Source organism: Spermophilus citellus (genome assembly GCF_964194105.1).
Source record: "Spermophilus citellus genome assembly, chromosome: 17".
Taxonomy (NCBI): Eukaryota; Metazoa; Chordata; class Mammalia; order Rodentia; family Sciuridae; genus Spermophilus; species Spermophilus citellus.
The window spans coordinates 49,703,301-49,727,041 of record NC_138199.1 but is presented as its reverse complement, the minus strand read 5'-3'; the positions used below and the strand labels follow the sequence as shown (position 1 = coordinate 49,727,041).

The 23,741-nt window shown below is 54.4% G+C and overlaps 1 protein-coding gene across 1 annotated transcript; it reads left to right on the top strand.

Moving 5' to 3' along the window:
* The first annotated feature begins 362 nt into the window (after positions 1 to 362).
* Positions 363 to 19,590, top strand: NGFR (nerve growth factor receptor). Its single transcript, XM_081270521.1, has 6 exons — positions 363 to 529; positions 7,303 to 7,444; positions 10,768 to 11,127; positions 14,687 to 14,939; positions 16,586 to 16,746; positions 17,389 to 19,590. The coding sequence occupies exons 1-6, from the start codon at positions 464 to 466 to the stop codon at positions 17,688 to 17,690; spliced, it is 1,284 nt and encodes a 427-aa protein (XP_081126647.1). The 5' UTR covers positions 363 to 463; the 3' UTR covers positions 17,691 to 19,590.
* Positions 19,591 to 23,741: the final 4,151 nt, after the last annotated feature.

Here is a 23,741-nt window from a genome sequence, read left to right as displayed (position 1 = left end):
TGGAGACCTGTGTAAGAGAGTGAACCCTGCGGCGGGCCGCAGCCAGAGGGAGAGGAATGTGAGCCGCACTGGGGACGCCCTGGCCCCAGGGCCCACAGAGTCCGAGACCCATGCGCAGCAGCCCACCCCGGGGCACTGAACGCCCGGGTAGGGTGGGCCGGGGCGCGTAGAAGCAGCACCGGGGCTCGCGGGCGCTGTTCTCCGCAAGCCTCCCCTCCCCTCCTCTAGGCTCCCCACCCGGAGGCTGCCGGGCGGGCGGGCGCGGTTCCGGGGGTGGGCGGGCTGGGCGGGGAGGAGGCGGGGCCGCGGCATTGGCTTCTCCAAGAGGCTCCCGCTCGCAGCCAGAGCGAGCAGAGCCTCGTCCAGCTCCGGCCGGAGGCGGGCGCAGGAGCGCAGCGCAGCTCAGCCCTATCCGCTAGCGCGAACTGAGCTACTAGCCTAGCGCTGCCGCCGAAAGGCGGTGATGGAGGCAGGTGCTGCCGGCCGCACCATGGACTGGCCGCGCCTGCTGCTGCTGCTGCTCCTAGGGGTGAGTGCGTCGGAGGGAAGCCAACTCCCTTTTCCCGCATCGGAACCCCAAGGGGAGCCAGGCGCCACCACCCAGGATACAGAACAGAACCTTAGAGTCCCAGATGCTGGGAGTGGGAGGCGGGGGAGGAGCTCCGAAGCCGGGACCCATGGCTTCTGAGTGTAGAGGCGACCCTGAGTCCCAGGGCAAGACCCGCGCACGGATGCCGGTCCTCGGGTACCGTGGGCGGTGTGTGGGGGGGTGTTGAGGGAGCTGGGAGGGGTCTCTCAGGAGGAAGTCATGGGGCTCTCGGATGTCTGGGTTCTTTGGAAGAAGTCACTTGAATGCTGGGATCCCGAGGGTCTTTCCGCCTCGGCATCAAGGTCTCTGGGGAGTCGTGCGACCAAACCAAGGCGAGAGGAGGGGTAGTGAGACGGGGACTAGAGATGTGAGGGGCGAGCGGGGCTGGGGCGGGGACCGGAGACGTAGGGATGGAACAATGGGGGAGGAGGTTAGAGGGACTGGAAGCAGAGGGGACAGGGAATGGACAATGGGGACCGGCCAGACAATGGGGGGGAGGGGCGTCGGAAGGAGAGGTTCGCGGAGCGGGAGAAGGGTTTGAAGAAGGAATAGAAGTGAATCGAGGAGAGCAGAAAAAGGACAGCGAAAAGAGAGGTAGAGAGATGGAAGCAAAAAGGAAATCGGAGGGAGAAGCGAGCACGGACTCTAAAGTGGTCGCGGGCTGCCTTCCCACTGACGGACAGTGGGAAGAAAAAGAGGAGAGGCACGAACATTTCCCGCGTGTTCCAGCGCTCTTTCCCGCGGCCTCGCCCAGACCGGGAATTGCGGCTGGGTATCCTGGGCTGGGAAGGGAGCGCCCACTACGCCTGGGCAAACCCGCTCCCCGCGTTCCCCTGCAGCCGGCGGACTCCGACGACCGCGTAGGCAGTTTGAAGCAGCGTGGAGGACTGGGTGGGATGGAGAGGTAATCCCCCTTATCCGGTCTGGCCGCGGTCACATCTTGGGGTGCGGAGTGCTGGGAAGCACAAGGCGATGACGGTCCCGGAGCGCGCAGTTCCCAGCTGCGCAGACAGGAGGTGGCCCGCAGGGGGCACTGCGGGGCGGGGGATTGACACCCGCAGATGTGATCGCGCCTAGGGCTGCGCACCGCACCCCTATTTCCATTAAGTTACAAGACCACAGCGCCGCGCCCACCTGGTTTCTTGGGTTCTTGAGCACAGCTGGATCGGGATCCTAACAGCGCCCTGCGCAGCTTTGGATACCGCTGAGCCGCTAACAAGGAGGGGGACTCCGACGACTGTGTCTGGAGGCGTTGACTTGGCAAAGGTTGTCAACTTCTCCTCAGGAGCACCTGAGCCCTCAGGGTAGTTCTAACAAGATGTTCAGGAGATGTGACAGGGTGCGTAGCCATGAACTGAATGCCCTGGAAGGTTGGCAATCAAAGTGTCTTCCTCACCCTCCTTGCCACCTTCATCTTTTATCTGAGCACTTGTACCTCCAAGTGCCCATTTTACTGATAATGAGACTGAGACTCGGTGGGTGACTTTAAACGACTTGACCAAGATCTCAAAGGAAGTTGGGTTAGAGTCAGGGCTGGACTGCTCCTTGCCTGATACCCCCACCTCTCAGGAGGCAGCTCGAAGTCCCAACTCTGCCTAAGAGCTGAGTTTCATGGCTGGGAAGGGTTGACACAATCCCAGGCGGTGGAATGTGGTAGTGGGTGGACAGAGATGCTCTTCCGGCTCTGGCCCTATTCCTAAAGCTCAGCCCCAGTTACCTGGAGCTGTCAGTACCTGTGGCTTTGTCTGGGGATGTGGGACTGACTGTAGGCGCATTTGCTGACTAATGCCGCTGTGTTTCTTGTCAGAAGGCGGGACGGCAGGTGGAAAGGCAGGGAGGAAGGACTGGGGCGGCCTGTAGTCTGGATCTCCGAAGGGTGAGGGCGCAGAACATGAACCTGGGCTGGAGAGAGTGTCCTGGTGGAAAGAAGAGGCGCAGAGGGAAGGGAGCTGGAGTCCTGGGGGGCTTGAGAAAGTGGACCACGCGCAGAACCTGCGGACCGCAGCCCCTGCGGCTGTCTCCTTGGCCTCTACTCGGGGCTGCTCTGTATGGGCGGGCTCTGCGCACCGCGGCCATCAGAGTTTCTTCTTGGGCCGTGGCGAGAGTGCTGAAACCAGAGCGCGTCCCGGCGGGTCTGCTGGCCGGCCACGCCGGTAATGGAGGCACTTTGTCATTCAGACGTCTGTAACTGGAGACGCTGGGCTGGCTAATGTGCCTAATAGGGATGCAGCAGGGAGCGCAGCAAATGAGCGGGCATGAGTAACCCGGCTTGGGTGGAGGGTGGGTGGCAAGGCGACTCTGGGAGAGAAATAACGCCAACCCCTCTGTGCCAGCCCAGTCTGGCTCAAGGGCCTCCTTCCTCCCTAGTGGTCCAGGTGGGGAGGTGGGGATAATAAAATGTGTTGAGTGCCTACTACGTGCCTCGCACCGCCCTGGATACTTTGTCCTACGTTATTTAATTCTTAGAAGGTGCCAGCAAGGTACCGTTTCCTTTTTACAGTTGAGGTAGAAAAACCTCGAAAACTTTCAGGCGAGACCAGGCTCCCCCAATTAGTGAGGAGAGCCTCTAAGTCTTTAGTGCCACGAATTCAGAGCCGCTTTCCCCCCACGCAGCACTCCTGCCCCCTCAAGTCTCCGCACAGCGTAGTCCTAGGCCATTAACTCTTATCTACCACCCACAGCTCAACCACTAGCACAGAGGATGAGGGGCATCTGCCAGAGCCTCCCTTCTACAGAACCTCCAGATACTTGAAAACCTCTCCCAGACCTGGCAGCAGCTATGCTCCACTCGACTTCGGAGCTTTGGCTAAGGCTTGGGTGATTAGGACTGACCACAAGGAAGCATCCATATACTTTTTTTTTTTTTTTTTAACTCAAGGGCACTCAACCACTGAGCCACATCCCCAGCCCTATTTTATATTTTATTTAGAGACAGGGTCTCACCGAGTTGCTTAGAGCCTCAGCATTTGCTGAGCCTGACTTTGAACTTGCCATCCTCCTGTCTCAGCCTCGCGAACCATTGGGATGACAGGTGTGGCATGCATATACTTTTAACAGTTTTCTTGTGTTTCCTCTTAATCCAATTTTAAAAATTAAGATTCTTAAAAGCCAGTTCATCTAAGGGTACTTCCAACTTAGTTATCAAAAGCCCTGACACGGGGACTGGGGTTGTGGCTCAGTGGTAGAGTGCTCACCTAGCATGCCTGAGGCACTGGGTTTGATCCCCAGCACCACATAAATATAAAATAAAGATATTGTGTCCACCTAGAACTAAGAAATAAATCTTTTTAAAAAATGCCCTGAAATGGCAGAAATGAAAGGCTGTATACATTCTGGAAAATGGTAAATCATTCCATCAACTCTGAAATGAATAAGGGTCATAAAACAAATTGCAGACAAATGTGTCTGTCATTTTAATCAATCAATCATTTTGGGTCTGACTTTGGAGCACTTGGTCTTAGCTCTAGTCACCCCCACCCTGCTTGGGAAACACCCCCACCTACTGTGTCCTGCCTGGGGTCAGCAACTCAAAACTCACTAAAATAAGCTTTTTCTTTCTTTTTTAATTTCCTTTTTCTCTTTCTTTCTTTCTTTCTTTCTTTCTTTCTTTCTTTCTCTCTCGCTCTTTCTTTCCTTTCTTTCTCTCTCTCTTTCTTTCTTTCTTTCTTTCTTTCTTTCTTTCTTTCTTTCTTTCTTTCTTTCGATACCAAGGATTGAACCTAGGGGCAATTAACCTCTGAGCCATATCCCCAGCCGTTTTAAATATTTTATTTAGAGACAGGGTCTCACTGAGTTGCTTAGGGCCTCACTAAATTGCTGAGGCTGGCTTTGAACTCTCAATCCTCTTGCCTCAGCCTCCCAAGCCACTGGGAATACAAACAGGTGTCAATGTGCTTGGCTAAGCTATTTCTTTGATAAGGAGCATTTACTGAATTCCCACCATATACTAGACATATTTGCATACATTGTTTCAGCATGTTTCAGCAACCCTGTGCTGTAGTCATGAACCCAGTGTTTTAGATAGGAAAGCCCAGATTAGGGAGATTAAGTAATGTACCCAGAGTCACGGAGCTATAAGTAGCAGATCTAGGATTTTATGATATAGGGAAGATAAAACAAGCACAGGAAACACATAACCACTAATTATGTACCCCCCCCCCCATTCCAAAGTCTTGAGAGGACAGAGTACCAAGTATAGGGAGAGCAGGCTTCTTGGTAGAAAGGCTTGTCTTAAGCTAACACACCACCCACAAGTACCACAGACAGATCTCTCTCAGTTATCCAGAGCCCAGGTCCCTACTGGCCTCAATTAACTGAAACACAGCCAGAGGCTACAAAAGGCAGCAAGAAAGACATTCAAAAAGAGAAAAGAGGGGTCCCTCATCATTTCCTACTTGCAGCAACCCATGAGGCGGGTGCTGTCATGATTACCAAACGGTGTGGAAATGGAGGCACAGAGAAATTCAAAACCTGTCCCTTGTCACAAAGCCCCTAAGTGACAAGCTAGGATTCAGAGCCCTGGAGACAGCAAAGGAGGGAGGCCCTACAGCTTGCATATTTGGCTCAGAGAACTGCCCCTCCCTGCTCAGTTCCTCCTTCACACCTTTTCCCCCAGGCCCGTGGAGGGACTCTACAAATTCAATTAGGCCTAACAAGTTCGGATCCTGTGGGAAGGAGCTGTTTCAGGTCACATCCTGGTAGCTGCTAGGAGTGCAATTGATACCTTGTCAGGAAGGGAAGAGATAGGAAGGAAAAAAAAAAAAAAAACATGAAAAAGCTGACAGGGGAACTCAAAAAGACAAAAGTGTGGCAATTTGGGATAAAGAACTCAAAGAGCATCACGGGCACCAAAGCCTAGAATAACTGCTGGTGTAAATAGCTAGCGAGTCCCCGAGTCCTAAGAAACCAGGAAGGCTTGCTCCTGACACAAAGAAGTGTGCAGCTGCTACCGTGAGGATGAAAAACTTCAGGTGATTACAGCGGAAACCTTAACCCTGAGGGGACTCAGCCATTGAGAATTCCCCCCGAGTGCTAGTGAATTGAAGTCAAATGATATTTTCATATTCTTATATTCCATAAACATATACACTGGGTACCTATAAATGTGCCAGGAGCTGTGTCAGGCACTGGGATAAACTTATCCCCTGAAGCCGGTGGTTTAGCAAAGGAGTCTGTGAAGTGTCACAGTGAGCAAGGCAGCTCTGCCTCATGTGAGAGGTGTGTGGGGCCAATGGAACCATTTCTTCCTCAAGAAAGTGACATTTAAGCAGAGCCCTAAGCAATGAAAAGAAATCACAACAGACTGTTCTGGAGCCTGCATCTTACCCCAGACTCCAGGTCTGCAGATGTTCCCCTGCTGACATCTGGGGAAAGATGGTGGCAGCACCCATGAGTCCCCTTCTCTGCTGCCTGTGTCCTCACTGCCAGACTCCTGTGGACCATGGCTACCTCTTAGGCTGATCAGCTTGTGCATCCTTTGCCTCTTCTCTTTCCTTTCCTATCAAACCCTGGTGAGACCAAAGGATGTCTTAAAAGACTGCAGGTCATGGAGTTTCTTGACCTTGACCTGACCAACACGGAAGCAGAGGAATGCCCCAAATGACCTTGTAAAGCTCCCCTCTGGTCCCACGATCCAAGAGCCTATGCTTCTCAGCATCAAATGGAGGCTGCCCAGTCTGGAGCCAGCAAAGCAGGCTTTGGAATTTTATTGGAATAAGTTGCTTTTTTTAAATTTTGTTTTAAAGTAACAGAAATTTAAAGCAAGCCTCCAGCAGCCCCTCCCCCTAGGGAGTCTAGTGCTAAATTGTTCCATCCATGAGCAAAGATGCTTCAGTGGCAGGAATCTGATTCCCCTTTCCCCTGGTTCCAGCTCTGTTCCCAGTGGCCACATGGGAGGAATAGAGATGGGGAGGGCTGCTGGCTGGAAATCAAACCCTGGTGGGGTAGGGCTGCTGGGTGGTGAGAGCAGTCACTGTCTCATTGATGACAGGCATCCCTTTCTGTCTTGGCACCAGACTCCTACCTGTCAGCTGATCCTTTGCCCTGGCACCAAGCTGTCACCATCTCTATCTATGGAAAGATGATAACTCCAAGAGGGAGATCTGGCCAGGCAGAAACTCCCTAGTACAGAGTTAGGATTTGAACCCAAGACCCTAGCCCTCTGCTTCTGCTCTTGGGCTCAGACACCTCCCCTTTGATATTTAATATGTGGAGTTCAGACCCTGAGGAAGGTGCTGCTAGCCTTTGTTAGAAAAAGGTCCTCCTCTGGGTAAATGTATCCTTGCAGGTGTGAAACTTAGCAAGTGGAGTCTGGGCCAGATTTCAGCTCTGCTCCCCGCGCACCCCCATGGCTAGGGTTTCTGTGCAAGCTGCAACCTGTCCAGTCATCCATGACACCCTACCGGAAGGCCCTCCATTGAGTCTCCAGCCACCTTCCCCATGTGGCGTGTCCTTAGGATTCCAGGTGGGGCTGTAACCCCAAGGTGAACTTTGCAGAAGGCTCTGACCTCACACTCCAGCAGCCTGCAGGGGCGCGTTGTCCCCTACTGCCTTCCTTCCCGCCAGCTTTGATGTGCCTAATGCTTCCCTGGTGAGCTCATCCCAGCCCAGGTGGTTCCAATAGAAGGCATTAGGAGGGGGCCGTTTGATCCCCCCCTTGGAAGACACCCGCCTTTCTCTTGCCAGTCTGACCCTCTGATCTCCCCCCAACCTAGGTGTCCCTCGGAGGTGCCCAGGAGCCGTGTTCCACAGGCCTGTACACCCACAGTGGCGAGTGCTGCAAAGCCTGCAATGTGGGGGAGGGCGTGGCCCAGCCCTGCGGAGCCAACCAGACTGTGTGTGAGCCCTGCCTGGACAGTGAGTACGGGTGGTGGCCAGGAGAGCAACCCAGGGGAGCCTGAGCGCTCTGCCTCCTCATGGGGGCCCCTGCCCACCACTGTAGAGCAGAGAGGAGACGCTGAGACTGGGTGAGGGAAATGTACTGAGGGAGGAGGGAGGCCTGGTGGGGGACCCCCGGGGGGGGGGGGGTGTTCCTTCCCAGCTTCCAAGCAGAGAGGCCAGTAGAAGACTGTGACCAGGCATCCAGGAGAAGCTGATGCTAAGACCAGCTAAAAATAACTTCTGCACTGCAGAATCAATGGCTGCAACTTACCCTCCATGTATGGGGGGGGGTGGGGTGGGGAGGATCAAATCCTGGCTGCTCTGGAGACTGACCTTGGGGGATCCTGGGAAGGTGTGTCTGCCTCTCTCCCCCACAGTGATTCTCCAGCTTTGACCAAGGAAGCAGAGCTTTCCTGAGGCAGCAGGGATGGGGGCTGGAGGCTCCAATGATGGCCTGGGGGCGGGGGGCAGGGGAGTAGGGCACTGTGGCCATTCCTTCCTGGAACTTCCCTCAGGAGGAAAGAGAACCCTTCTTTCCGGGGCTGCTGGATGAGGGAGGCAGAGGGATGATGGGTCTAGGCCCCTTGGCCCTAGTGTTGTCCAGGGTCTGAATTCTGTGCCATTTTGAGTCAGAAGTCTGGGTCTGTATTGGATACCTCTGTGCTCAGTGGCTGCCTTGGACCCACGGGCTCAAGGACCATTTCCTATCTGCTGCCAATTAGATCCTCCTGTCTTCTTGGCATTCAATACCTACCCCCTTACTTTTTTTTAGTACCAGGAATTGAACCCAGGGGTGCTTAATTACTGAACCACATCCCCAGCCTTTTTTTTTTTTTTTTTAATGTTTTATTTAGAGACAGGTTCTCGCTAAGTTATTTAGGGCCTTGCTAAGTTGCCGAGGCTGGCTTTGAACTCATAATCCTCCTGCCTCAGCCTCCTGAGCCACTGGGATTACAGGCATGTGCCACTGCAGGGGGCCTCCCCTTACTTTTTAAACTCCCTGGGAACAAGGGTATAAAGCTGGGACCTCTAAGGCCATCTGCTGGCTAGTCTGACCTTGGGATGCCACCTCCCCTGGTCTATCCTCCAGGTAACTCCTGTGTTCCCCTGAACACACTATCTTTCCATTGCCGTGCTTATGAATTCTGTGATCCTCCAGTTCCATCCCCAGCACAGGGACACCTGACCTGGGTGGGAAAGCTTTGCCACCTTGCCATCTGGCACCTTCCCTAACCCTGGTCAAACACAGTGGGTCTCCATTCCAGGGCAGGGTTAGTCACATGGGTGTCCTGGAACAGCCAAAGTCTGCCTCTCTCATTGCCTACACGCCAGCCTAGGGCTCTCCTCTCTGGACCTATCCCCTAGGATGGGACCCCACTTCCTTCTGTAGGGGATCTTCGGCAAGAGGTCAGGTGGGGACAGGACTGGGAAGTCCAGGGTCTTTGTGAAGGGAGCAGAGGCAGTTCAGAGACATTGCAGGAACCTTCCCATCCTCCCCGGCCCTTCTTCCCCTCCCTCCACCCCCTGCCTCCTCCAGCTGTGTTAACAGGCTGCCTTTACAAGCCCACTTTATGGGATGGAAACCCCAGTGGACTTTCCCTCTACCCTCAAAACATTTCCACAAGGAAACCTATTAAGCCCTTGCCTTCATGCTGTGCCAAAAAAGACCACATTTTTCACACCACCTAAAACCCTCTCCCAGGAGTTTTCTGCTGATTTCTGTGTTTTACCAGGAGCAGGGCTCTCCTCCTCCTCTCCAGTGTGACTAGAACCTGCCCCCACCTACTGCCAGATAGGACCCTCTTATGTGTACAGATGGGACATCCTGCCTTGGTGTTAGAAGTCCTTTTGGCTACCTACCACCCAAATTCACTGAACTTATCACTGCCCACCCACAGGACCAAACCTTATAGGATCCCTCGATGTATAAAGTGCTTTTACCATGGGACTTCATTTATTCCTCACTACAACCCTTTGCATGGAGATATTATTCCCCATAATATAGAGAAAGAAAAAATCTCAGAGGGGTTAAGTAAAACACCCAGAGTCACACAGCTAATAACTAAAGGAAGCAAGTTTGAATCAGATCTTCCTGCTTCCCAGGAAGAGAAACATAGGGTTCCTCTGGGGGAACTGATTCGAAACTAAAGTATCCCCACTGGCTCTTTCCCTCCATCCATTCTTCTCTCTCCTGTCCCAAGTGAAAGTGCCTGTTTCACTTCTCTCCAGATTTTCTTTTCTTGTGTCCCCATCCCTGCTCTAAGATATGACTCTGTGCTGCACCCAGTCTCTTGATGCCTTTGGGTGATGTTGAGACCCGGCCTCCAGCGGGTACCCATTTCCCTCCCATAGCCTTTCTACTTCTGCTTCCACATTCTGAGCACTCTGTCCCTCCCTGATTCCTCAATTTATGCTCTCCCTACCCTTGGAATCAGGATAGGTGCTCCTGGATTCAGACTGGCACAGAGTTCTCCACCCAGCTCCACCCCTACCCCCACACAAAGAGGCAAGTATCCTGGCACACCCCACCTCCCCTTATTCTGATGCTCACATCCATTTGTTAAGTGAGCATTAGTCAAGAGTGAGTTTGGAAACCTCCCTTTACGCCAGCTAAAAGGGTGGAGGACCTTATAGGCAAGTCCTTCTTGCTTTTTAACTCCAATCCCTCCTGCTGTATTTGAACTTTCTTGCTTAGAGTGCCATCCCCACCCTCAAGAACCAAGCCCGTGGGCAGGTACTGTGGGTAGTGCATGGGTGGGAAATTCCACTGTCTAACCCTAGTCACTCCCAGCACGCCACACCTGAGCCCCCACCTACGGAGAGGGATGGAAGGGCAATTGAAGCACAGGCTCCCCAGTGGAAAGCCTGTCCTGCCTGGGCTGGGTTCACAGCCTAACTCTGGCCTGCTGGGAGGCTGGGTGGGAACCAGGCTCAGATAATTCTTTAATCATGCTGGGAAGAAGAGATACAGGGCTGAGAACTCTCTAAGATGATTTGCCAAGGAATTTACAGGCACCAGCTGGGTTACCGGGTGACTCCTCAGGGCCAGCGCTTCTGAGCCCTGGAGGAGGGGGCTCCTGGCCCCTTTCCCAGTCCCTGTCACCAGCTTTCTAGGGCTGGGATCAGGGTCTCTAGGGAAGAGGGTGGGAATAGATGAAGGGGAGAACTCAGAACTAGAGAGTTAAGCACCCGGCCGGCGATGGAGAGGGAGGGACTCCAGATCCTGCATCCCAAGTGCCCAAAGAGCAGATGACTAAGTTTAGTGTCCATTGCTTCCCTGCCGGTCTCCCGACCCTCAGGTGTGACGTTCTCCGACGTGGCGAGTGCCACCGAGCCGTGCAAGCCGTGCACGGAGTGCGTGGGCCTGCAGAGCATGTTGGCGCCGTGCGTGGAGGCTGACGACGCCGTGTGCCGCTGCGCCTATGGCTACTACCAGGACGAGATCACCGGCCTCTGCGAGGCGTGCAGCGTTTGCGAGGCGGGCTCGGGCCTCGTGTTCTCCTGCCAGGGCAAGCAGAACACCGTGTGCGAGGAGTGCCCTGATGGCACGTACTCCGACGAGGCCAACCACGTGGACCCGTGCCTGCCCTGCACCGTGTGCGAGGACACCGAGCGCCAGGTCCGCGAGTGCACGCGCTGGGCAGACGCCGAGTGCGAGGGTGAGCGCAGGTCGCGAGTGGCGCTGGGGGAGTCTCGGGAAGGGCGCCCTCTGGAGGTTGAGATGGGGCTCCGTCAGGTCTTCTAGGGCAGGCTTGTGACCTCCAGCCAACAGGCACCCTCCCCAGCCTCAGTCCCTCGTGCGACCTGAGGGAGGAGGTGATTCCGATCCTATCTCACCGCAGGACCCCTTTCACTATTTTCTTCTTTGGGCACAGTGTTGGGAAAGCCAGACTTCTCATCTTCTAGGGCGCAGTTACTACATTGTAACTCATGTTCTGGGACCTCATTCATCTGTGGCTGCCTGCCAGTAATTGGATGGGCAGCAGACAGTGGCTGGAAGGGGGCCACCGCCTTCAGAGTCCAAAACAGGGCATGTTCCACGCTGAGGCGGGCTTTCTGAACTGGAAACTGGAGTTGGGACTCTTTGACTGTGAGTCCTGGGCTAGGTCCATGGGGGCTTTTGGCTCTAGGACCTGGGATAGAATTCACCCTGTCACTTCAGGGAGGTCACTCCTGTCTCTGGACTTCAGTCTCCTCACTAGCCTATGGTTGCCAGGGTCACCGAAGGTTAGGGAACACATGGTGAGGGTGGCCCACTTCATCTTGTTGTGTCTGGGGGCACCCAACAGTGGCGGTTTTCTGAAGGTTGAGATTGAATACAGAGAATAATAAGATCATGGAGGAAGGAGTTCTGTGGCAGAAAGAAGGGTTCTGTGGCAGGCATGGGGTGTGGAAGTCTGTGGACAAGGTAGGGTACAAACAGGGGAGCTGGGTGTGCCCACCTTGGCCAGGTCTGGGGCCTTAAGGAGATGGGAGGAGGAAGCACCCTGGGAATCAGGGCAGAACTGTTTTGTTGGTAACGTTCACTGCAGGAGGAGATGGGAGGCTCTTCCACTGCCAAGAGAGATTGGCAGTGCCTTTACATTGTTTCCATCATCCTGTGGCCATGCACCCATTAAGCTGCTTCCCCTAGAGAGCTAACCTCAAGTTGCCCTCACTCTGAGCAGCAACACTGTCTCCTCCAGCTGGATGGGAGAGAGCTAGCTGGGGCTCCCATCCATCGGATGAGGCAGGCAGGGGCCCAGCACCTAGTTCCCAGCTGGGGCAGAGGAGAGTCCCAACTTCAGAATTCCCAGTCAGATGGGAGCTGGGCACCCTGGCCCCAGGGAGACTCCATTCTACCAGGACTTGGACATACCCAGTACTCTGGGAGGACTGCTGGGGATCCTCGAGCTCCCCAGGGAGGAGGGTGGAGAAGGCTGTTAAAATGGGAAGAGGCAGGGAATGTGTTTGCAGCTTCCTTCATGAGGGAGGGGAGTGAAGGAGGATTGGGGCAGAGACCCCCGGCTGGTTCTGGTGGAGACTGCCAGGGGCCAGGAGACAGGCAGCTGGCAGCTGGCTCCAGGCAGAGCAGGGAGGCAGCCAGGCAGCAGGCCACTGGGCAGCACAGTTCCATGAGCAAGTCTGGGCTAGCAGCGGGGCCACCTAGTCCAGGGTGCAGTTAGAGCCAAGAAAGGGTACAGTGGGAGGAGGGGTGAGCTCTGCCTTTTGGGGCATTCACAGCGTCCTCCCAGATGCCATCTGGCTCTCCCAGCCTTGAAGGGAGCGGGTACCCCTGAGGGGTGTATTTACCCCTGTTTGGCCCCCTTTCAGCTCCAGCCTCTGCAGGGTTAAATGTTAACTCCAGGGCAGAGGGTCCATTTCAGGAAATGGAACTTGATTCTCGGCTGGGTTACCCCCTCCCCTCCAGTACACCACGCTTTCCTGCCTAGACATTTCAGGTATCAACAAGGTGACTCACCCACCCTCAGGGCAGAAGTCTCCCTGTGAAGTTTAGGAGAGGTAACCTGGTCCCTCCTTCCACCCCCCAAGTCTGATAGCTTCAATTCCGGAAATGGCTGTCAGGACTTGCCAAGGGCTCTGTGGGTTGGAATGCTAGTGGACTGGCCACATCTGGATCTCATCCCCCCCACCCGCATCATGAGGGACCCCAGAGGTGAGGGAAAAGGCCCCAGGCATTCAGCTCTGTCTTTAGCCTGGCCTGCCCCTTGACTGCCCCCTCCCGGCTACTCTTGTCTCTGTAAGGGCCTGGTTCACCCCCCAGCCCCACCCATGCCCCTTCAGCCTCTGGGTCCTGGGTATCCATCCGAGCTGAGCTAGATCTGCAGCCTCTGGGTTCCAGCTGCCACCCAGTCTGCCCAGTCCCTTAACAGGTTATGAGAAGACCCTCCCCAGTCTAGTACCCTGTCTGGGGCTCCCAGAAGAGGGGCTGTGTCTTCTCCACTTCCCACCCCTCCTCCCTCCACCCACTCCCAGGACTGGGTGGGGGAGGGGTGGGTAGAGCAGCAGATGGCAACCCTGTCCCCACTGCCAGTCAAATGGGTCCCAAACTCACATCTGGAGGCCTTACCCCTGAGAAGGTGCTGAAAATGAGGACCTTTGAAGCATCTTGGTCTTGAGCCCAGGAGGCCTAGAAGACTGGCGGACAGCTTAGACTCCAACTTGGGTGGGCACACTGGGGGCTGGGAGGGGCTGAGCTGGGAAGCAGGTGCTCTCGCTTTCACCCTGTTGGCATGCCCTGTCTGTTTTTGTTCCCTGCCCCAGGCGTGGGAAGTGAGGATGGATGGGGTAGGCACCTTCGCCCAGACAAGTACCCCCAGGCCATTCAGAGCTACAACCCCTAGCACGGCCCCTGGATGGGGGGTAGAATGGAAAGTCCCACCCACTGTTGCCAGGAGGTGCCAAGGCCCCTGCCAGGGAGGCTGGCAATACCTAGTTGACATGAGAAGGCCTAAGTGGGTGGCTGGGCACAGTCTCCCTCCCCTAGAGCAGTGGACAGTACCTGCCTTGCAGGCCTCGCTCTACCAGGCCTCACTCTACCAACGCCTGCTTCCTGCCAAGGAGGATCCTGGCTATCTGACACAGTCTTCCCTGGGTGGCAGGGCCAGGCGGTATGGGGACAGGGCAGGAATCAGAGGCTACTCACTGACAAAGGGCTGCTAGGAGGGAAGCAAGCCAGCTGCACTCCACCCCCAGTCCAGGCCTGAGAGACAGGAAGCTGAACGTGCCCCTCTGGGAGGTGCAACTCTCTGACCAGGCCTGAGTGCCCTTGTCCCTCCTTAGGGCTGTGGTCATCTAGACACTCTGGGGCCAACTTGAGGTTTCCCTGTGGTTCAGGCATCTTTGTATGTTCGCCCCACACCAGGCTCCGGAGTGCTCAGGAGGGGCAGAATGGAGGTCTAGGTCCACCGCCCAAGATGGAAGGGAGCTTAGAGACCATTCCTAATAATAGTCCCATACTCTAGATGGGGAAATCGAGGTCTCACCAGGGACAGAGCTGATAGGGATCCCGGTTCTCCTGGCTTGTAACTCTCGCTGTCCTCCACCACCATGACATCATGCACAACTCCCAGCTCCCACCCTGGAGCACAACAGCTTGGTGCCCGAGCACTCAGAACCTGGGGATGGGACCTCAGGAAGAAGCAATGGAGTGGGTCAGACCTAAGGAGAAGGGTCTGGAGGGGACAGGGCCTTCACTCCTGCGCCCTTTTCCTCTAGAGATCCCTGGTCGTTGGATTACACGGTCCCCGCCCCCGGAGGGCTCAGACAGCATGGCCCCCAGCACCCAGGAGCCCGAGGTCCCTCCAGAACAAGACGTCATAGCCAGCACAGTGGCAGATGTGGTGACCACAGTGATGGGCAGCTCTCAGCCTGTGTTGACCCGAGGCACCACTGACAAGCTCATCCCTGTCTACTGCTCCATCCTGGCTGCTGTGGTTGTGGGTCTTGTGGCCTATATTGCCTTCAAGAGGTAAGAGGGGCACCAAGGGGACAGAAAGCAAGGACATTTGTCCTCAAGGAGGGCTTTTCCCTGTCCTTGACCTGAAAACACACACCCTTTGGGGGGGGGGGTAACTGAGGATTGAACTCAGGTGTGCTCAACCATTGAGCCACATCCCCAGGTTGTTTTTTTGTTTTTTTTTTTTTTTGAGACAGGGTCTTGCTAAGTTATTTAGGGCCTTGCTAAGATGCTGAGGTTGGCCTCAAACTTGTGATCCTCCTGTCTCAGCCTCCCAAATCGCTGGGATTACAGGCATGCACCATGGTGCTGGCACGTGAACCCTTTTGGCTCAACCCCAAAGCAGGCTCACCCTTACTCACCCACCACTGTCCCACTGCGGGACATGGTAGGTCAGGAGGGTAAGGGAAAAGTATGCCCTGTGTTGTCCTGGCTCCAACCGCCCCCGCCCCACTCCCAAGCTGTTCCCTTCCCTCCCTGACTCCCCACAACCCCAACTGCTTGTGTCCTTATTTCCCAATCCCGCTCACCCCAAAGCTACCTGGATATACCTGTATGTGTCTCTTCCCTTTCTTATGTCACCCCTGGGCTCCTGTGGCCCATATCCAGGAACCTAGGATGAACAAGGACTCCTGGAAAGCATTAAAAATATTTTCCATTTTTTAAAAATGTTGTTTTGTAGTTGTAAATAGACTGAATGCCTTTATTTTATTTGTTAATTTTTACGGGGTGCTGAGGATCAAACCCAGTGCCCCATGCATACTAGGCAAGCGCTTTGCCACTGAGCTACAACCCCAGCCCCATTTTCCATTTTTTCAGGTTTGTTCACAAAACTGCAAAAAAGACCAATATCTTATTGTTTTTTCCTCGTGGAACTGGAGGTGGAACCCAGGGCCTCCCGCATGCTTAGCAAGCTTTCCCCCACTGGGCTCCGTCCCAACCCCCCCCACCCCAGACCAGTATGTTCTAAAACAAAGAGTAACCCCCCCCTCCATTATCTCCCCCAATCTTACTCCTCTTTTCTTTGGAATCCGTTTGGAATGTACCCTTCCCAACCATTTTCTGTGCATTTTGTTTATATAAATACATATATAAAAAAACTTCTTAAAATTGCATGTAAACACATAGGGTTTTTGATTAAAAAAAAAAAAGCCCCAGGGGATCACACCATACATAGTCTATGAGGTACTTTTTCACTCCGTCCTCCTCAGGAGAACTTTCCTTGGGACATAGATTATCTGGACGTTTGGAACCATGCATCCGATAATCTGGATGGACATTGTTTAGTCATTTTCCTCCTGATGGACATTGGGTTTGTTTTCGGGTTTTTGTTATTGCTTATAAGTGCAGAGGAGATCCTTGGACATATCATTGCTCACATGTGGGAGTATTTTAGAAGGGTAGATTGGGAAAAGTGGAATTTCTGGAAAGTTGTTTATGATGCCCCACAGATTCCTGAATGTTTCTTGCCAACTTGCAAAATGTCCCCTACCCTTATGGAGCTTTCCCTGTGTGCAGGGGGTGCAGATATGTAAGGCAACAAGACACTGTGGGGACCTTCCATGCCCCCTGGGCCCCTCTCCACACATCAGGGTACCTCGGCTATACTGGCTAGTCCAGCCACTCACTCTGAGACCTGGCCTGTCCCCTGGCTCCAGGTGGAACAGCTGTAAGCAGAACAAGCAGGGTGCTAACAGCCGGCCTGTGAACCAGACGCCCCCACCTGAAGGAGAAAAACTCCACAGTGACAGTGGCATCTCTGTGGACAGCCAGAGCCTGCATGACCAGCAGCCCCACACGCAGACGGCCTCAGGCCCTGGTAAGTGTCAGGGTAGGGCAGGCGCAACTGAGGCAGGACACCTGGCATGATGGAGATCAGACTATAGGAGGGACTGCCAGAGGGGCTGGCTAAATTGCCTTTGTAGAAGGCTGGGAGAGGCTGGGAGAGGGGAATGGGAAAGAGAGGTCTTTTCCAACGGGGCATCTTGGGAAATGGAGGCTTTTACTAGCTGAACATTCAGACTCATCAAGCTAATTGTCCCCCCTGGGGGCTAATTACTGCCCAAAGTAGCTGCAATTAGCCTCCTGCCCTGGACTTCTGGGGAACAAGTGGTTAAGTATGTACCCTAATTAGTGGCCCACAGCTGGACTCCAGGACACTCGCTGCAGTTGTCTGGAGCTGAGGAGCCCCGTCTCCTGCTCTGCCTTGGGCTCTGCCTTGGTTAATTGTGGGGTGGGGGGGGGTGTAGGGGGCAGGGGAGCTGTGGGTGAGGGAGGGACTGTGAGTCAGCATCCCCCAGCCCCCACCTGGCCCTGCCTGCTTCAAGGAACTCATCTTGGCCATCCCTCTGCCTCTTGCCCCAGATTGTGGTGAGAATGTCTTGGCCCTTCTGGGCCCCCAGGCCCACTAGGGCTGGGGTGGGGGCGGGGGCAGGACCTGACTTCTCTGGGTTCTTGGCAGCACTCAAGGGTGATGGAGGCCTCTACAGCAGCCTGCCCCCAGCCAAAAGGGAGGAGGTGGAGAAGCTGCTCAACGGCTCTGCTGGGGATACCTGGAGGCACCTGGCGGGCCAGCTGGGCTACCAGCCTGAGCACATAGACTCCTTCACCCACGAAGCCTGCCCTGTCCGTGCTCTGCTTGCCAGCTGGGCCGCCCAGGACAGCGCAACGCTCGATGCCCTCTTGGATGCCCTACACCGCATCGAGCGACCCGACATTGCGGAGAGCCTGTGCAGCGAGTCCACGGCCACGTCCCCTGTGTGAACCCACCAGGGAGTCCCTGCCCTGCCCCCACGTTCTGAGGATGGATGCTCCAGCCCACCCCCATGGAGCCCATCCCCCCTGGGGTGGGCCAGCCTGGCAGAGCTGAGCTCCTCTGGGCAGGGCCTCGAGCCCAGGCCCCCAAATCACAGCCCTGTCACTGCTCCTGTGTGGCCCCCTCGCTTCTGATCCCATTCCCTCTCCAGCAAGAGAAGGGAGCCTCCCTACCCCTGCCTCTCGCCATCTTGGGCCTTCTCCTTCCTTCTCCCCACTGCTGGGTGGGCCAGCCCCTCCCACCTTAGCAGGTGTCCTATCTGGGGGTCTGACACCAGGGATGGTATTGGCAGTGGTGACAAGCCCCCAGAGACTCAGAAAGAGGTACTAAGGAACCAGAGCCATGGACTCTACACTGTGAACTTGGGGAATGAGGGAGCATTCTAGTGGCCTAAACCCCTCCAACCCTCCTGCTCCTCCCTTCTGGCCTAAGAGGAAGAGGATCAGAGAGTCCTGTCTGTGCTGGAAACAGGTTTGAAAGCCAGTCCACCCCATTCCTTTTACACAGAACAGTGAGGCCCAGAGAGGCAGAGACTTCCCAAAGCACCCAGCAATGGTGAGGTCAAATACAGGCTGACACTATCCTCTTGAAATGAGGGACCTTAGGTTTTACTTAAGGCTGAGTGAGGGGGATCAGATGACCTTCAGGGAAATGTCTTGAAGCCAAGTTCATTCCAGCCTCCACCATCTCCAGGCCCCTAACCAATGTGGAGATGGATGTCTGCCCTCCATCCTGATGGAGTCAGGTCTGGGGCTGGGGAAAAGGGTTCCACCTCCCTCTTCCTGTTCCCACTCAGGCTTATCCATGGGAAGTGGCCTTAGTATGTTGGTGCCCTCTGCCCTGGCACAGACTTGGAGCCAACACTGGCCCCTAGAATCAGCCCTAGGGGTCAAGGACTAAGGACCCCCCACTTTGCATTGTGCGTGTGCACAGGAGTGCACATGTGTGCGCGCACATGCACACCCGGGATGGGTCATCTTGCTTTTCTCCACAAGTTTTCTCTCTCGGGCCGAGACTGAATTCTGTCAGGACCATTGCCAGAGAAGCAGGAGAGGGAGCTGAGCTCTGCTGGGGCGGTCTTCCTTCGCCCCCAGGTTTGGCGGGCCAAGGACCCACCGACCGACCGCTGAGGCTTGAGCTGGCGTCTGTCTGCCAAGGGCCTGTGCGTGGAGGAATGCACCCCATCCTCCCCTTTCCAAAGCATGGGTTTGGCTGGGCCCAGAAGCTTGCAGTGAAGAAAAGTGGGCCAGTGGGGGTTAGGGTACAAGAAGGGACACAGTGGGACCGGGAGGACCCTGTGAGGGAATGTTTTCCTTAGCGTAGCCAGAAAAGGACCACAAGGTCTCAACTGACGTCTTACCCCCTCCCTGGCCTTTTGTGTTTTGCTTGCTGTTGGAATGAGTGCGGCTCCCCCTATATTTAGCATGAAGGAGCCCCAGGCAAGGTGTGCAGGGACCACCACCCCTCCCTCATCCAGGGTTCTCCCAACCCTTCGAAAGGGACTAGGAGCATTGCACGTGATAGCATTTCGTCGACCGACCTTGACCTTAATCTGCGATGAGAGGAGGGACCCCACCTGCTGGCCCCTCACCTGAGCACCTGGGGAGTGGGACAGTCCGAATGTATTTATTTTCCTCCCCAGCGGCAGGGGAGGGGGTGGGGAGCCGCGAGTATGTTTTAGCATGTGTTGGTTCTGGAGCCCCTCCTGCCTCCCTTTGGACTGGGATTAAACCCTTTTGACCCTACAGCTGGGGACTGAGCTCCAGACCCCCCTGTCACCCTCCCTGTCACCTCCTCTTTGCATCCTGTGTAATCATTTCTTGGGCCCTCCTGAAACCTACACCTAAAACATTAAGTGATGAGCATTAAATAGCAAAGAGAAAAAAAAAATAGTGCAAAGAGATTTTCTGGGAATCCCCGTGGTTTGAGTTGGTTGGGGCTGTGGGATGTCTGGGGCCCCCGGGCATCATTTCTAACTCAGTGAATTCCTCTCCTACTTTTTCCTCCAAGAAATTGGGGGGCGGGGGGAGGGGGCGCTTTATCAGGAATCCAGCAAGCTCACATATACAGCCCTGAAGCTCATTTAAGTGGGGGTGGGGAGAAGTGGAGGCCCTTCGCCCCCAGATTGTAGAGAGGGAAAGTAAAAATGGCCATACAGGAAGCTGGCCAAGCTGTGAACTTGACCAGATGTCAGAAGTGAAACTGACCACAGGAGAGCCAGGGGCTTGCTAAGAAGGTCACAACCTCACAGCTCCCAGCCACCCACGTGGCCTGTGAGACACGCACACACAGAATCTGGCTCCAGATGGCCTGGTGGGAGGCTGGCTGGCCTGGCCTGGCGTCAGACAGGCAGGTCCCTCCCTCCTGGCTCTCCTGGGCAGGTCCTAACCCCAGGCTGCTGCCTGCCTGGCTGAGGGACCTGCCTGGCTCAGACCTGGGAACTCCTGGGGCTATAGGGTTCCTGGTCCCAGGCCTGTGCCCCACTCTGAAGCTGGCTGGGCAGGTGGTCAGAACTGCTTGGTCTCTGCTGTTGTTTGTCCAGGTCCTCTCATGGGACTGGCTGTGGTCATAGGGAAAGGCTCTGGGAATCTTGTTCTTCCCAGGAAGAACAACACAGCCTTCCTGATTTCCAGATCCAAGGAGAGGGGCCAGCAAGGCCCAGCCAAGGGGTGGAGGGGAAGGCTTTTGTCTGAGACAGCCGTGAGGAAGACATGGGTGTGGCAGGCAGGGACTCAGAGAACCGATGAGAAATGATCCTGGTACTTGGAAAGCCCCTGGTGTGATGGGAGTCTCTGTCTTGAGGGAGCCTCCTGTCTGATGGAGGAGGCAGTCTCAGACCTGAGGATATTTCTGATCTGATGAGAGTGGCACAACTCCTGTCCTTAGAGAGACCCACTTTCAGATGAAAGAAATACAGTTGTCGCCCTAAAGGAGCCTCTTGTCTGGTAGGGATGGCCAGATGCTGACTGGTAGAGTAAAGTGATACAAATCCTGCCTGTACCTTTCCATTTGGGTGCTGAGGATTGACCCCTGGGGTGCCTTATCACTGAGCTACATCCATGTGCAGCTCTGTTTGTTATTTTTAAATTTTGAAACAGGGTCTTGGCTAAGTTGCTCAGGGCCTCACCAAGTTGCTGAAGTTGGCCTTGAACTTGTGATCATCATCCTGCTTCAGCCTCCCCAGTTGCTGGGATTACAGGCAAGGCACTGCAGCTCAGCTTATTTTATTTATTTTGAGATGGGGATCCTGCTATGTGGCTCAGGCTGCCTTGGTCTCCCAAGTTGCTAGGCACACACCAACAAGCCCAAATTATGATTGGACATTCTTTAAGAGGATAGAGAACAGACGGGCCCTGGGCGATGTGCCCTGCCATATTAGGGTGATTGGGGGTCCCAGTCCAAACCTATCCACACTCGGGGTCAGGGAAGGGACATGGAAGCTGAGCTCCTGAGGATGAGTGGGCTAACAAGCCAGGGGAAGAGAGTGTTTCTGGCTTTGGAAACAGCTGGAGCAAGAGCCCTGGAGGTGGAGGGGACAGAACCAGCCTGGGGAGGCTCCTGTGTCTGGAGCCCAAAGAGTGAAGGGAGGGAGGGCAGCAGGCCAGATGGGCCAGGGCTTATGAGGAGTCTGGCTGAGGGGTCTGGACTGCATTCTTAGAACACTGGGAATGACCAAGGGTTCAAGCTGTGAGCTGCTGCCCTTACATTTGCCTTCTTTTTGTTTTGTTTTTCACTCTTTAGTTGTTTTTTGTTTTGGTTTGGTTTTGGTTTCTGGTGCTGGGGATTGAACCCAGGGTCTCTGACTCTACCACTGAGCAATATCCCAGTCCCCAGATTTGCATTTCAGGAAACCTTTGCTGCTGCAGAGTGGAGGGGTGGGTTAAGATAGGCCAGGGAGTGGAAGTCAAGGAGCAGAGGTTTCATGTGACAGCCTCTGGGCTAGTGAGGGGTAGAGGGCAGGAAGTGACTGACACTGGCCCAGTGCTCTCTTGGGTATGGGACAGATTCTTAAAGACATCTTACCACAGTCCCTCTTCACCCTTCCCCAACATGTAAAGAAACCCTCTTTGCCCTTCTCGGCCTCACCTCCATCCCTCCTGCAGTTTCCCCTCAATAGTTAAATGCTTTGTCACCTTTCCATCTTTGCTGTAGTCTTCAGGGCTGCCAACTTCCCCAGATGAACTTACTAATAAATTTAACCTTAGCACTGCCTTGCTCCAGCCATCCTCCTCACACTCTGCTTCCCCAAACCAGCCTTCGTCGTCTTCTTCTTTGTTTTTGGTATTGGGGGTTGAATTCAGGGTCACTCGAACACTGAACCACATCCCCAGCCATATTTTGTATTTTATTTAGAGACAGGGTCTCACTGAGTTGCTAAGTGCCTCACTTTTGCTGAGGCTGGCTTTGAACTCACAATCCTCCTGCCTCAGCCTCCCAAGCCGCTGGGATTGCAAGCATGCGCCACTGTGCCTGGCTCAAACCAGCCTTCTTCTTTTTTTTTTTTAAAAAGTTTTTTTTTGTTGTTGTTTTTTAATACCTTTATTTTTATTTATTTACTTTTATGTGGTGCTGAGGATCAAACCCAGGGCCTCGCACATGCTAGGCGAGTACTCTATCATAACCCCAACCCCCAAACCAGCCTTCATATAATCTAAAAACTTTACTATTCCTTCTAGCCACAGGACCTTTGCCCATGCTGCCCTTCTGTCTAAAACACTCTCCCAAATTGCCCAGTCCAGCGCTTCCTAGGCCCAAATCACGTTCCTTGATTCCAGCTTCAGAGAATACTGTGTTCCACTCACTCTTTGTAATCAGACACCCTTCTGAGTGATTATTTGATTACTGCAAACTCCAGGAAACCAGAGACAAGCTCTGGTTTTGCTCACATTTGAGTCCTCTGCACCTTACCTGGCATTCAGCTGGCACTCCATACAATTAGGCTGAAAAAAATGAATGAGTGTGCTCTGAAGCAGTTTTGTCCAGTAGAAATATAATGCAAATGACATGTAATTTTTTTTTAAAATTCTTTTTTTGATAACCACATTACACAAGTAAAAAGAAACAGATGAACTTACTAATAAACTTAACCTAATAGATCTAAAGTATTGTTTCAACATATAATCAATATTTTTAAATCATTTATGAAATGCCATAGATATTTATTTTTGTCCCACAAGTCATCAAAGTGCTCTGTGTGTTGATTCTGATAATACATCTCAATTTGCACCAGCCACATCTCATGGTGGCTACCATACTGGGCAGCTCAGCTCTAGGGTTTGATTTGGTCCCTCCCAGGATAGGGACTTATTCTGAGCCCTCAGGGCACTCAGTGAACAGATGGAGACTCCCTTGCTTCCTCCTGTGTCATCAGTGTCCCCAGGCCTCAGGCCTATAGTCCTCCCCTCTGGCTTCCCTGCCTCCTGCCCGCCACCCACAAGGTATCTCTCCCCTGGCTCTCTGCCTCTGTCATTCTCTGGGCCGGAGGCCAAAGCTCTTCATTTCTGCTGGTCGCAGGGCCCCATCCCTTCCCGTGCCCTCTCCCCTCAGTCAGGAAGATGGAGCTGAGATGAGCCTTGGAACAGTGTGAATGGCCTCGGCATCCAGAGGGGAGGGCCATGGTGGGGGGCCCAGAGACCCTAGCCTGTGCTCCAGGGGAAGAAGGAGCTGGGCCAGAGCTGGGGTCAAGAGATGACATCTCCCATGATGCTTTGCACTGAGGGTCTGCCGACCATATGCCTGGGGGAGGCAGCTCTTCTGATAATTCAAAGCAGATTCCTCCCCAGCTTTGTGGCAGCTGGTGGGCAGAAGGCCAGGGGACAAGGCTGGGCCTCCAGGCGTCTGGCTATAGAAGAGCTGAGGCAAAGAAAGCTTCTTCAGCCGCCTGTCCCTATGCCTCCCCCAGCTCCTCTCAATACCACTGCCCTCCTGCTGACCCCTCCCAGCTATACCAGACTCCCCTCTGCAGTCTGCACCTTGGACCCAGATTGCCCTCCATCTTC

Excerpts from the sequence above, each read along its gene's own strand:
- NGFR (XM_081270521.1), top strand. The coding sequence starts at position 464 with ATGGAGGCAGGTGCTGCCGGCCGCACCATGGACTGGCCGCGCCTGCTG. Across the intron at positions 14,940-16,585 it reads GCCTATATTGCCTTCAAGAG|GTGGAACAGCTGTAAGCAGA; the intron begins GTAAGAGGGGCA and ends CCCTGGCTCCAG. Across the intron at positions 16,747-17,388 it reads GCAGACGGCCTCAGGCCCTG|CACTCAAGGGTGATGGAGGC; the intron begins GTAAGTGTCAGG and ends GGTTCTTGGCAG.